General features: G+C 46.3%; 1 protein-coding gene across 1 annotated transcript; it reads right to left on the bottom strand.

Moving 5' to 3' along the window:
• Positions 1-11619: 11619 nt before the first annotated feature.
• Positions 11620-13630, bottom strand: LOC132074715 (mas-related G-protein coupled receptor member H-like). The gene has a single exon (XM_059474692.1). It carries the CDS (start codon positions 13628-13630, stop codon positions 12722-12724), a length of 909 nt encoding a protein of 302 aa, XP_059330675.1. The 3' UTR covers positions 11620-12721.
• Between the last annotated feature and the right edge of the window lie 270 nt (positions 13631-13900).

Below are 13900 nucleotides of genomic sequence, written 5' to 3'. Positions count from 1 at the left end.
ATCCATGTCCTAAAGCGGCTCCTGCCAGGTCAGGGACATGAAGGAGAAAGTGCCCAGGTCACCAGGAGCTCCCCATTCCCGTCCTGCTGGCTCCTGTCTGTACTCTGTCCTGGTGCTGCTCCCCAAGGCTTGGTTGGGTCATAGGGCAGGTGGAAGTTATTTTACAACTTTGGCTATGTCACAGCTCCACTCCCTCTGAGATATTTATCTTAATTTTTTTTTCTTTGCCACAAAGGAATTGGCTTCTGTCAACAGTCCACCTGAAGAATTTGCAAATGGCTCCTCGTTTCCTTCTCATTAGAAATACTCCTTCCCTGCCAAATTTCCCATACTCCATTCACTTTCTCTCTACTATTCCTTATTTTCTTGTCAGAGGTGTCAATGTCCCTCCAGCAGCAGAGGGATGCAGGGGATGCTGGTGGCACTGGAATGCTGCTGGCAGTGCCGGCAGTGCTGGTGAAGCATCTGGCTGCTTGTCAGAAACAGCTCCCATTCTGGGAAGAGCTCCAGAGCCATTGCCAAAATCTTCCCTGGGCCCAAGGAAGGACAACTGAGGCAAGAATTCCCATTTTTGTCATTCCAATGCAGGCTCACAGAGCCCAAGGGAAGAACAGCACTCAGTTGCTTGCAGCCAGGCTATCAGCAATTGGAGCCCACCCTGATTACTGCCAATCCCCTTGATGATGCAGTGAAAGCTATCAGTGACCAGGGTGCTGTGAGCTCCCAGCCAGCCCTTCACCAGAGCTGCTCCTGCTCCTCCTCAGTCCTGGGAACACTTGGGGTTGTTTTTGTGGTTGTCTGATCCCAGACTGTCTCTCTGCCAGCAGGGACACCTTCCACTATGCCAGGTCTCTCCAAACTCCATCCAGCTTGGCTTTGGACACTTTCAGGGATCAAGGGACGGCCATAGCCTTTCTGAGCAACCTGTGCCAGGGCCTTGCCACCCTCAAGGAGAGATTTCTTACCAATATCCAATCTGACCCCACCCTCTGTCAGTGGGAAGCCATTCCCCCTTGTCCTGTCACTCCATGCCCTTGTCCAAAGTCCCTCTCCACCTCTCCTGGAGCCCCATCAGCTCTTGGATCATGAAGTGTTTGCCTTTGAAAGGATTGGGCTGGTGAGGGGATGTGAGATTCCATAGCTGGGGACACAAACACGGTGTCAGCAGGGAAGAGAGGTGACAGTTCTGGTCCCAGGGCCAGCAGTTTGCAGGAGGAGCATCCCAGATCCCTGAGGCACATGTCAGCCTGGGTAGGAACCATCTTGGAATCCACTGTAGGCTGCTGTGTGAGTCCCAATGGAGTATAGAGGATGACTCAGATGCAACCTGCAACTTTCTAAGGATTAAAGCCATGAGAGCAGCATTCATTCTCAGAAGAAATTTCATTGCTGAAATTCTAAACCATCCCTCTGCTGTGTGTCAGTGCACCAGCTCACACTGAATTTATTATTGCATTAATCCTCTTGGAAGCTGTGAGGTGAATGTCCAGTGCCAAATTATGGTATACAAGTGGGAAAACTAGATTTGAACAAGAAATCAAAGTTTAGCAGCACATTTTTTGTGCAGGGTCCTAAGGACCCACTCCCGGAAATATAGGGTACAAGTTCAGGATTGACCATTCCAGGGAACCTCCTGCAGATCCCGGCCCAGGGACAGCAGCTGGAGCCTGGCAGCTGAGGGCAGTGCACTGCAGGCAAGTTCTCCAGGCTGCCAGAGGAAACCAGGTCAGACTCTTCTCTTCCACCTTCATCAGGGCCCCCTCATTGGGCTGTGTGGTGGTTTTGCACGGGAGGTGTTTACAGAAGTGGCGTCAGTTTCTGTTGAATGCTCAATCTGTCGAGCGACTGGGAAAGCTGTGTACGCCTCTGTGAAAAACACACATTAAAGATGGAGAATCTCGGGAAAGCTCTTTCTCTTGTGCTGGGTACAGAGGTATCCCAGCTGGGCGGCCCTGCCGTGGAGCCGCCCCCTTCCCGGGGCTGCCCCGGCCCAGCCTCGCCTGTCGGCCTCAGGCAGGGCAGGGCAGGCCGCAGAGCCGATGCTGAGCTGAGCCGTGACTCTGACATCTTGCTCAGCCTCACCTCTGCCTTAGCCTGAGCCCCATGGCCCGAGCCGGGCCCCAGGAACAGCCCCTGGCCAGGGCTAGATGTTCGCCCATCAACTCCTCCCCTCTGGTCCCAACTCCCCAAAACACCGAGCCCCGTCTGACCATCTGCAAGCCTTCAGCAAGATATTAACTCGTTCAGTCCTTCAGTCCTCCCTTGAGTGAGAGAAAGGAACTACATACAAGCATGTAAAAAGCAACATAAAAACATCAAAGTCAGTAAAGGAACAGTTAGATCCCAGACAGGAGGGATAAGGAGATACCTTGATCTTAAGGCTGTAATCCTCTTGTAAAGTTATAAAGACTCTGTTTCTCTATAACACATGAAAACATGAAGAGATGAAGAGTTCCAATTGTGATAAATAGGTATGATTCGTGCTGATAAAAATTGAAACAATAATCAATATTGATACAGTAATTAATATTTGAGAATAATAAAATAGTTAATAGTTAAAAGTTGTAATGCCAAAGAAGAGAGTGAAAGGAGTGGCTCCACGCCCCCTTCCCAGCAGATGCTCTCAAGGACCACAAGAAAGAAGCTGAAGATACTAAGATAGTAGAAGCTGAAGTTGCTAAAAATGACCAAGAGGTTGGGTCCCAAGAAAATGCTAATTATAAGGGATTTATTGTCTTGATATGTAGATGCAGTGATACGTTAGTCTTGGCTTACATTGTTCTGGCTTGGTGCGCATGTGTAACCAAAAGGTGAATTAAAGGACAAAGAAGAAGACTACAGAGCCTTCATCAGTGACGACCCCCAAAGACTTGTGCAACCACCAAACCGAGTCGTGGTGTGTGTGTGATAAGCGAGGTAATGAGGGCAGAGATAGAGATATGACGAACCGAAAATAGGAGGAGACGGTATTGACACATGGCATATAAAGGGTAATTTTACTTAGCAAGCTCGTACGTGAGGTGGCGCTATTATTTGAACCAAAATATCCCTTATTTATATATTTTCTAAACTATTCAATTAAAATTGTTACTACTTTTAATATTGTTTAGCTTTTTTTTTATGATGGGATAATTGGGCAAACATAACAATTTTGGTGCCGATACCTGGGACTCTCTCAACTCCGGGGAGGTGGATAGTTTCTGGCAAGGAGCTCCCTACCAGACTTTTAAGTGGTCCCAAGGCTAGACCACTCTCCCTTGGGAAAAGAGAGTTCTTTTTACAATAACAAATAAGCAAATTAATTATTGTAAGCGCGCAGGAGAGGCTCCCATCAGAGTGCCGGCTTATGGGAGGGAGAGTACCCATAGAAAACTGCTTTGTGCACGAAGACCCTCGTGAGAAAAGGAGGCTGTGAATATCACAAGGTTTTGGGTCGGGGGCGGCTGTATGCATGTGTGAGTGTGTGTGGAGTGTCTGAAGACGGGGGCTGTGCAGTCCCAGACCCCCGAAGCAGGTGGGACCTCCCAGTACCGCATTTTCACGCCGTCCAAGAGGAGGCCGGCCGGAAAAGGAGAGAAGTGAAAGAAAAGTGAATGAGTGGGGACCCCAGGAGGGTTTGACCCAGGGGGAAGGAGGGGATCCCTGCTCCAGGCACCTGTGGGAAGGTCCTTGGGCAGGAGGGATTGCCCAGTAGGGAGACTGAGAGAGTGAATGAATAGGTTCAATTTCCTTGGAGGGGTCGGTAGCAGGCAATTTAGTATGTGATTAGATGGTGAGAGGACGGGGCTAATAGATTGAGAAAGAGGGAGATATAGGAGTGGAACAGGTAGATTGAAAAGGCAGTGTGACAAAGTAATAAGTGAGGAAGTTGAGCCACGAGGTGAATGTGGGAAACTAAGACTCTCCTGGCACCGGGGATTTCTTAGTTTGTTGCCGCCAAGAATGAGTCAGGGAAAAAGTAAGTTCCTTTTAAAGAGATAAAGTAAGTTCCTTGACCCAGGGGCTGTAGATTGTAAGAAAAATTTGCAGTGGTTGGAGGTATCTGGGAACCGTGAGGGGGGTTCTCAGAGGGGCAGCATTCCTCAGGACAGCCCACTGGGGATGATAATACGGTTTTGGGATGAATAGGAATCCCAAAGGGAAGAAAATCAAGAAATTTGGAGGGCAGTGCCTAAAAGACATAATATAGGAAAAGCTTTGAATGAGCATCAGAAAAAATATGAGTCCCTGGCAGAATGGTTAAAAAGATTAAAAAGAGACTTGCAATTATATTCAAGTATAGATACTGATACTGCAGTAGGGCAGGTTCTGTTAAAAATTCAGTTTGTGACCAGATCTTGCGGTGACATCAAGAAAAAGCTAGAAAAATTAGAAGACTGGCAGGACAGGAGACTTCAAGAGTTACTGAGAGAGAAGCACAAAGGGTGTTTGTAAAGAGAAATGAGAAAAAGCAGAAATCAGATGCCAGAAATTTTGTGGCACTAGTTCAAGAAATGCAGGCAGCTTTGAATACAGAAAAATCTGCAGGGAAAAACAAACAGCAGATGTCAGGATCTATTTTTAGGAACACAGGACCTGTGCATTTTTCCCGCCACAAGAAAAGACACTTAAAAAATTCTTGCCCCACTTTGAAGAGTGCGGGACCCATCTGTTTTTATTCTCATAAAAAGGGGCACCTGCAAAAAAATTGCAGAAAGAAACAGCAAGATGAGAAAACTTCTCAGGAGAATCAGAGAGGTCAAGAGTTTTGTTTAATGAAGAGGACCGAATTACAACCAGAAGACCCCTTGATAATAAAACTAAAAGTAAGTCCTCAGAGAGAAGAAGTTGTATTTTTAGTCAATACAGGAGTTTCTTGGTCGACAGTGACAAAATTACCCCAGGGATGTGAGATAAGTCGTGAGTGAGTTTCAGTAATCGGAATTACAGGAGAGGCTTTCCCTGTTCCTGTAATAAAAAGAGTACAAATTGAAACAGATGACAAATTTAGAGTAAATGATTTATTGTTGATACCAGAGGCCGAGAATAATTTGTTAGGCAGAGATCGAATAATAGCCTTAAATTTACAGATAAAACCCTGTGAAGGAAAACTTAAAATTTATTCTTTAACTGAAGAAGATAATCTAGAAATTAATGACATGGGTTGGCATTCAGGTGAAGTGGGAAAAAGTTTAGGGTAAAGGAAAAAGTTTAGTCCCTCCTAGTCAGCACAAGCCTGTGAATTTTATGCATTACTCTGTGCATTATTAATACTAAAAGGGCACGAAGGGACTATTTATACAAACTCCAAATATGCTTTTAGTGTAGTTCATACTTTTAGAAAAATTTGGAAAGAAAGGAGATTTATAAACACTCAAGAGAAAGGGTTAGTACATGGGGAATTGATAATTCAGATACTTAAAGCTTTAAAAGGCTTAAAGAAAAATAGTAGTAGTTCATATAAAAGAACACCAGAGAGGGAGTCAGAGAAATAATTTAGCTGATGAAGAAGCAAAAAGAGCGACCTTAAGAAAAAGAGATCCTGAAATCATGGCCTTACAAAAACTAGAAATTCAGCAGGAGACACTTTCCCTTCCGCTAGCAGAACTGGCAGCTATAAGGAAATTAGGAGCAACATTTAAAGAGATAAAGTGAGTTTTTCCTGATGGCAGGATTATGATGCCAAAAACCAGTGGCACATTAGATCTTAGATAACTTGCATAGACGGACACACTGGAGAGCAAGAGCCTTTTGTGATGACTTTTTAAAATTTTATGGGTGTATAAAGACATTTGAAATTAGAAAGCAAATTACCAAGGAGTGTCTTACATGTCAAAAGGTAAATAAGAAAGTGTTGAGGAGCCCTCCCTCTGGAGGATGCAAAACAGCCTACAGGCTATTTGAAAAGATCCAAGTTGATTTTATAGAATTACTAAAAGTAGGTCGGTATAAATATTTGTTAGTTATAATAGATCAATTAACTCAGTGAATTGAAGCATTTCCAGCAGCTCGAGCTACAGCTCAAACGGTAGCTAAAATATTGTTAGAACATGCAATTTCAAGAATGTGATAATATGGTAGAATTTAAGTTTATTTATATTAACCCTAATTTATTGAGAATGAACTAGGCTTCCTGGATGCTGCTGACCGCAATTCCCTTGAGCTCAGAGGCAGAAGAACGCGGGTGGAAAAAGAATAAAAGACTTTGTGAATCAGTGGGAACAGCCTAAAAAGATCGAAGATTTCCTCCAGGGTCACCCAGCAGCAACACTATTGGAATTGGTTACAGAACTGCAATCCCAACAACTGAGATTGATAACACTGGTTGTTCAAGGGGTCCAAAGACAAGTAAAACGTTGGGAGTGCAGTAAACATGGCTTAAGGTATCATCCCTGGATATGTATTGTTTGCACACTTTGTTTTAACTCACGGTGGAGAGTAATTAGGAGGGAAGAAAAGGAAAGACAATTGATTTGCTTGCTTTGCTATGGTTATGTATTTAGCCAGCTAATTATAGAATGCATTGCTAGTGATTTTTTGGGATACCTTTGAGACTGGGAGACGGGACCCTTCTAGCAGCAATTAGATTAATAGAGAACTTAGATCAATTGATACTTGCTCTATTGGCTATAGCACAAATAAGAGAACGAGCAATTCACAACATTATAGACCAGTGTCTCATAACTGATAGTTGTTGTGGAGAAGAAGTCTATATACCACATCATAGGCGCATTCCAGGGGCACACTGGCGCTGCGAGTGTGCCTATGGGAGGCGGCGACTTAATGAACTCCCCGCCCTGTAAGCAGAAAATCATTAGTAAAATCTTAGTGTAGTTGGCATATCCCTGGAATTTTGGAGAATATAAATTTATGGTGTTCTGGCCTAACCTTTTCCCTGTTCTCTTCATTTTAATTATTCATTCTTAACTAGCCAGAACAGAGAAACAGCATTTAAAAAGGGACAAGGAAACTCTGTGGGCCTATGGGTGCCAAGGAAACCAAAAGCACCAGTGACTAGATCCCGGGATATTACCTTTGCTACCGAGAAGACTGGCATCTCGGCCCTTGGTTGCAACCCAAGGGGCCTTGAGAAAGGTAGAAAGGCAGATTTCCTGAGGATTATTTTCACTGTGATCATTCTGGTACCCTTGGCAGTTGGCCAAAGCCAGAAGGCCTCACTGAACAGAGTTTCGGCAATGAAAAAGCAAACAAGGCAAAAACCAAGTCCCAGCAATTTCAACATTGGTGACTTTTGCAATCACCCTGTGTGGATTAAAGACAAGATGGAATCTGTGTTTGTGACACACCCGTATGTTAGTTCTGCCTGCTACAATCACAGCAATTTTATAGATGTTTGTGTTAAAGAAGTTATAGATGTTTGTGTTAAAGCAGGAAAGATGTATAGGGTAGAGAAAAATTTGGGATATAATGGACGAGCTCCTTATCCCCATGGTAATCAGATTAGCCCTCAATATGAAAGGTTTTTTGTTTTGAAAGAAATGATAATGGAGATGATCCAAGTATAGGAATAGGAGGCCAGGCACTAAGAGAAAAATTGAAAGAGAAAATAAAAGAAGAAAAAGAAACAAAGGAGAATAGAGGAAAGAACAGGAGAAAAGTCAACAGAATTGGCTGAATTGTGTAAACAGCTAAAACACTATTACAAAGATTGGGATTTGCCAGCCTCGAATAAGAATCTGTTTGTGGGATTGATGCAAAGGATTGCTACAGAATTGGAATTATCCAGATGAGGGATTTGTGGAGGTCTAAAAATGGCTGAAAGATGGCATTGGAAAGGTGAGAGCTTAGCTGCAGAGCAATTTTTAAAGTGGAACCACACCCAAATTTCTGGAACATTGAAGAGACCCGAAGGACAGATTTTAAGCCATCAAGTAATTGGAATCATTTGTATAACTCGAGAAGGAAGGAAATTTAATAAAGTAGCAGGGCATACTCCTTGTAAATCCACATTGGTGGTTAATATGGATAATCGTTCAAAAATTTGGCGACCTGAAACCCCGTTGGATATTGGGGACCAATAAAAGAAATAAATTGTGAATGGGATGAACAAATTAATTTATGCTGGTCCAAAGGTCCTGGAGCTAACCCCTACCAATCCATCGACAGCCTGAGGTCTTATTGGGAACAACTGGAGAAAACTGATAAGAAATGGAAAGCCTCAGATGGGATATGTTGGATTTGTGAGCAATGAGTACACAGTGAGTTACCTCAAAAATGGGGAGGAACCTGTACCTTGGGAACAATACAACCCTCCTTCTTTGTTCTACCAAAGTCTAGGAGCAATGTGCTAAGAACTCCACTGTAGGAAACCCTGCAGTGGAATAAAGGAGATTTGAATTTAAATTTTCCAACAGCAGGAGGGAATCAAAAATGGGGGAAGGACGAATGGCCTGCAGAACAAATTATAGCATATTATGACCCAGCAACATAGGCACAAGATGAGTCATGGAGATATAGGACCCCAATTTACCTGTTGAATAGTTTAATAAGGCTCCAAGCAGTAGTGGAGGTGGTGTCAAATCATACCTCCGGTGCTTTAAAAATGTTGGCCAGGCAATATACACAAATGCGGGCATTTGTGTACCAAAACAGGATCGCCCTAGACCATCTGTTAGCAGAAGAAGGAGGAGTTTGTAGAAGATTTAACGAATTTAAGTGCTATGTAGAAATTGATGATCATGGGGAAGCTATCACAGAACTTGCAGAGGAAATTAAAAGAGTGGCTCATGTGCCAGTACAAAAGTAGAATTCAATCTTGAAAGCAGATTGGTCGGGTAATCTCTTTGGAGGTGTTTGGAGGAAAAAGTTAGAGTTCATGTTGCTATGCTCAATTCCGAGACTTCTGTTTCTGCCTTGTATGATTTTGTGTTTTATTAGGCTAATTCACTCAGTGATTCAGGGGATGCAGATTGCAACAATGTCTCTAGATTCAGAATAAGCAGAAAAAGGAAAACCAAGATCTATAATAGTATTAAAACCTAATCAACCCCTGTTAAAGAACAAGGACTTAAAAAGATTGAAATAGACCAGGAGATGCTAACTAAACTTGAAAGAGAGTGTGAAAGACTAGAAGCAGTAATAGAAATGCTGGAAAAGTTTGAAGCAGGAAAGAGACAATGAGAAAACCAAAATTCTGAAAGCTATAAAAGATATCATGGCACAGCTTTTTAAATACAGCACGAATCATAATGATCAAAAAGAGAAATGGGGGATTTGTGATAAATAGGTATGATTCGTGCTGATAAAAATTGAAACAATAAGCAATATTGATGCACTAATTAATATTTGGGAATAATAAAATAGTTAAAAGTAGTAATGCCAAAGAAGAGATGAAAAGGAGGGGCTCCAGCCACCCCCCCCCCCCCCCCCCCGCCCGCTTCCCAGCAGATGCTCTCAAGGACCACAGGAAAGAAGCTGAAGATACAGTTGCTAAAAATGAGCAAAAACCTGGTTAGGTCCCAGAAAATGCTAATTATAAGGGATTTATTGCCTTGATATGTAGATGCAGTGATACATTAGTCGTGGCTTACATTGTACTGGCTTGGTGCGCATGTGTAACCCAAAGGTGAATTAAAGGAGAAAGAGGAGGAGGAGAGGTCTTCATCCAAAATGACCCCCAAAGACTTGTGCAACCACCAAACCGAGTGGTGGTGCGTGCATGATAAGCGAGGTAATGAGGGCGGAGATAGAGATATGATGAACCGAAAATGGGAGGAGATGGTATTGACACATGGCATATAAAGGGTAATTTTCACTTGGCAAGCTCATACGTGAGGTGGCAAGGGTCCCAGAACTCTGCCCTCTGTACCCCGCGGTTATTGTTTGCTTATGCACTATTATTGGAACCAAATTATTCCTTATTTTAATCAAATTATACTGTATCCAATTTAATATTTTTTATTTTAACAATTCAATTAAAATTGTTACTACTTTTAATATTGTTTGGGTTTTTTTATGATGGGATAATTGGGCAAACAAAACGATCCCAAAGCCATTTGCTCTCTGATATCTCCATGGGCAATTGTCTCCTTCTCAAATAGTTTTCCTGCTCACCTCTGTCCTGTCCGCAGCCAGGATGGAGGCATCTCCCTGGCTTTTGTGCCAGGCACACAGGACCAGGCTCCCACATCCTCCTTGCCATCTGTCCTGTCCCTCACCCCTCCCTGTGCTGCTCCACATGGAAGCTGTGGGTGGGAAAAGATGGGAAAAGCCACGTTTGGGGGACAGCAGCGTTGCTCTGGTGTGTCTGTTTGTCACCCCTGCAGCTGTGTGAGGGCAGGAGAAGCAGCAGAGGTGTCACCATGAGCACTTTGTCCCCTGGCATGGAGGGAGCCAGCCCTGCCTGCTGGAGCCAGCCCGGTGGGAAGGCATCCCAGGGGAGCTGGAATGAGGAGAGCCACGACAGCTGGAGCCAGTGTGACAGCAGGCAGGGGAGCAAAGTGCCTGTCCCGCTGCTGCTGCTGCTGCTGTGCCTGTGTGGGATGGTGGGAATGGGGCTGTGCTCTGGCTCCTCAGCTTCTGCATCCACAGGAACCCCATCACCCCCTGTGTGCTCAGCCCGGCCATGCCTGGCTCCACCTTCCTGCTCTCCATCACCATCACCCTGGGGATATTTTCTGTCCCAGAGAGCTTCTGCCACCAGCTGGGCTCGTGGGGTGTGACATCTGGGCTGAAGGTCCCCATTCTCTTGGCTTTCACTGCTGCTGTGTCCTCTCTGACAGCCCTCAGTGCTGTCACAGCTCTGTTTGTCCTCCCGTGTCCTGCTGGCCCTGCCCCTGCTCCCAGTGCTTCCCGGTGCTCCTGTGTGCCCTGCTCTGGCTGCTCTCCTTGCTGCTCACTGCCACCCTCCATTGCTGCCCTTTGGTGCCCATGGCCTTGGTGCTGAGCTGCCCCTTCTCAGTGCTCAGCCTGCCCTGTTCTGCTCTGGCCCTGCTGGCCAGGCTCCTGTGCTGCTCATGGAAACAGCTGCCAGGGAAGCTCTGTGCCCTGCTCCCGCTGCTCCTGTCATCTCCTTCCCCTTCTTCACTGCTGATTTTGGGCACTGGCTCTTGCTGAGGGCGTTTGACTTCTCTGTCTTTGCCCCCAGCCCCTCTCTCCTGCTCACCTGTGCCCAGAGCAGTGCCCTCCCTCTGATTGACTGCCTGGCTGGGAGCTGTGCAAAGGAATTCACCCCTTCTGGTAGTGTTGCCTTGCAGAGGGCTTTTGAGGCTTTTGTGCCAGAGCCAGGGCATAGGGACAACACAGGGGAGTCATCATCAGGTGGAATCATCATGAAACAGAGTCATCACAATATAGAACAATAAAATATCCAGAGTTGGAAGGGAGCTACAAGCACCATGGAGTTGAGCTCCTGGCCCTGCACAGGACATCCCAACAATCCCAGCCTGTGCCTGAGAGCATTGTCCAAATGCTCCTTGAGCTCTGTCAGGCTGGTGCTGTGTGCAGCAGGGGAACTCCTGTCTGGGCCAGTTGTGAGTGACACCAGGAATCATCATGGAATGGTTTGTGTTGTGTCCTGGTTTAGGGAAAATTTGGGATGAAACCTTCAAATGGGATCACTCTAGAAAATAAATTTAAGCAGCCCCTCCCCCAGCTGGTTCAGAAAAATATTACCTCAGAGAACAGTGGAAAAAACAGTTTATTTAACAAGCAAACTATTCACAAGCATAAAAAATGAAAGCAATATTAAACAATAAAATCTCTTGCTGTTCTGAAGAGTTGGCAAATTCAGCCAGTCCTTGTTGTGGAGTGTAGTTTGGCTCACTCAGTCCCTTATCATTCCCTCTGGTGCTGGAAAATGCCGCGTCCCAGGCCCCGGTGGGCCACAGGTGTGAGCTCCTGGTGCTCTTCTGTGTTTTCAGTCCAGAGCAGGTTTGAACAGTTCCAAGCCAAAGGAAAACCAAAGTCTCAGGAACATTCTTCAGAAGAGGAGCATAACCCCCTGATTTCTGTGCAATTCAATGGTCCAAGCATCTGGTGATGGGAATTTCCGTATTCCATGTACCTTCTGGTACAGGCGCAAAAGTTCAGTGGAGTTCACTATCGGCCCTGCACTTTTCTCAGAAAGATTCAGTTCTGGAATTGAAGAATGTGAGACATTCCCACTGAAAGCATAAGGGAATGTTGCTGTCCCTCCCCAGCTCTGCAGCCCTACCTGGTGTCCCTTCCCATCAGCTGGGAATGCAGGGCTGGCTCTGCTGGACAGAAGGGGAAGGATGCTCCCTGTGATCCCAACCCCTCTCCTGCCATCCAGAGGCACCAGCCCTTCAGGGATTTGGGAAATCACTGCCACCCCATGCTGGGTGTGTCCCCAGGGATTAAGGTGTCCCATGCTGTGCAGGCAAGAGCTCCCTGAAAACACCATGGAACTCATCTGCTGAGCCAAAGGAGATGGAGTTCATTCCCTGGGGCAGAGGCCATGAGGGTCATTGCATGGGGAATAGAGCTGGGGAACAGCACTGAGCCCAGCTGCACTGCTTGGAGCCATGTGGATCCAGGAGGGAGGAGGAAAGCCATGCTCCAATGTGCTCCCTGCAGAGCATCCCACAAAAATCACCCAAGGCAAAGCTCCTGCTCCCTTCTCCTGCAGGAATACAACAATAAAGGCTGGGCGATCCTGTGGATATTGATTAATCAGGAGGTTCAAAGAAACTCTCAGCCTCTGTGCTGAGGTTATTTAGCACAGCAGTGGAAGGGATCAGCAGGCTCAGATCCCCGTGGCTCAGATCCCCGTGTCCATGGCAGGATCATGGCTGTGGGCAGTGTTTTCTCTCGGCTCCTCAAAGACCCTCTGGAGGGAGAGCCGGAGGGACCCCATGGAGCAGGGCCTCCAGCACCTCCCCACCAAGAAGTAGATGAAGGGTTTGATGGTGCTGTGGATGCAGGCGAGCAGGAAAACAGCCTGAGAGGGCACAGTGATGTAACCGAGCTGCTGCAGGAAATTCCAGAGGCTGAGGAAGAGAATGAAGAGCGCCACGAGAACAGTAACGATGTCACGCCTCTTGGGTTGCTGCTGCTGGGAGCCCCACTTGGCCTTAATGAAATCAATTGTGCCAGAAATGACCACAGGTGCAACAAAGAGGAGCAGCACGATGGTGTACAAGGAGATGGAATTTGCCTGACAGTTCTCCGTGCATGAGAATGCCACCATCAACATGACAAAATAGAGAAGAGTGAAGGCCGACTCCTGGACACTGATGAGCACTGGCCTCGGGCGTTCGGGAAGCTCCCTGCGGCAGCAGAGCCAGCAGATCGTGCGCATATACAGCATAGTGCTGTTGAATATCAGCCAAAACAGCCCCCAGTAGTAAGACATCGCTGATGTAGCGAAAAGGAAATTCAGGTACAGCAGGGGCAGAATAGGAGAGCAGGACACATCCTCCACCAGCAGCAGGAGGGCGGAGAGGACTGCAAAGAGGAGGTAGAGGAAGTCAATGACAGTGAAGACAAAGATGCCAGTGTTCCTGCTTTTCCGTTTGAGGAGGCCGATGACAGCCCCGTTCCCAGCCAGCCCACAGAGGCTGATGAGCAGTGCCACACTGTGCATGGCCACGCTTGTGACATCTGTCTCACACAGATCATCTCCTTCAGTGGGTGAGGCAGGAGATGGGGACACGGTGGTCACCTCCATGGATGGATGCTGGGCAGGCAGTGGGATGTGGCCCCTGGCTGTGGTCAGAGTTGATGGGGAGTCAGTGCTTGGAGTATCCAGGGATGGACCATGCAGCTCCTCAGCAGCTCCCTGCAGTGGGAAGGATTCAGTGGGGAGGAGTGAGATGTGCAGGGGAGTAGGGCAGTCTGAATGGTGGGGTGGGAGAGGGGGGCGGGAGGGTTCAGCTGCTGTGCAGGGGATTGATAAGTAGGAGACAATAAACATTTGTAACTGTTTTGAAGTTGCTTA

Source organism: Ammospiza nelsoni, chromosome 6 (assembly GCF_027579445.1).
Source record: "Ammospiza nelsoni isolate bAmmNel1 chromosome 6, bAmmNel1.pri, whole genome shotgun sequence".
In the NCBI taxonomy this organism is placed as follows: domain Eukaryota; kingdom Metazoa; phylum Chordata; class Aves; order Passeriformes; family Passerellidae; genus Ammospiza; species Ammospiza nelsoni.
This window is presented reverse-complemented; position numbering and strand designations above follow the sequence as displayed.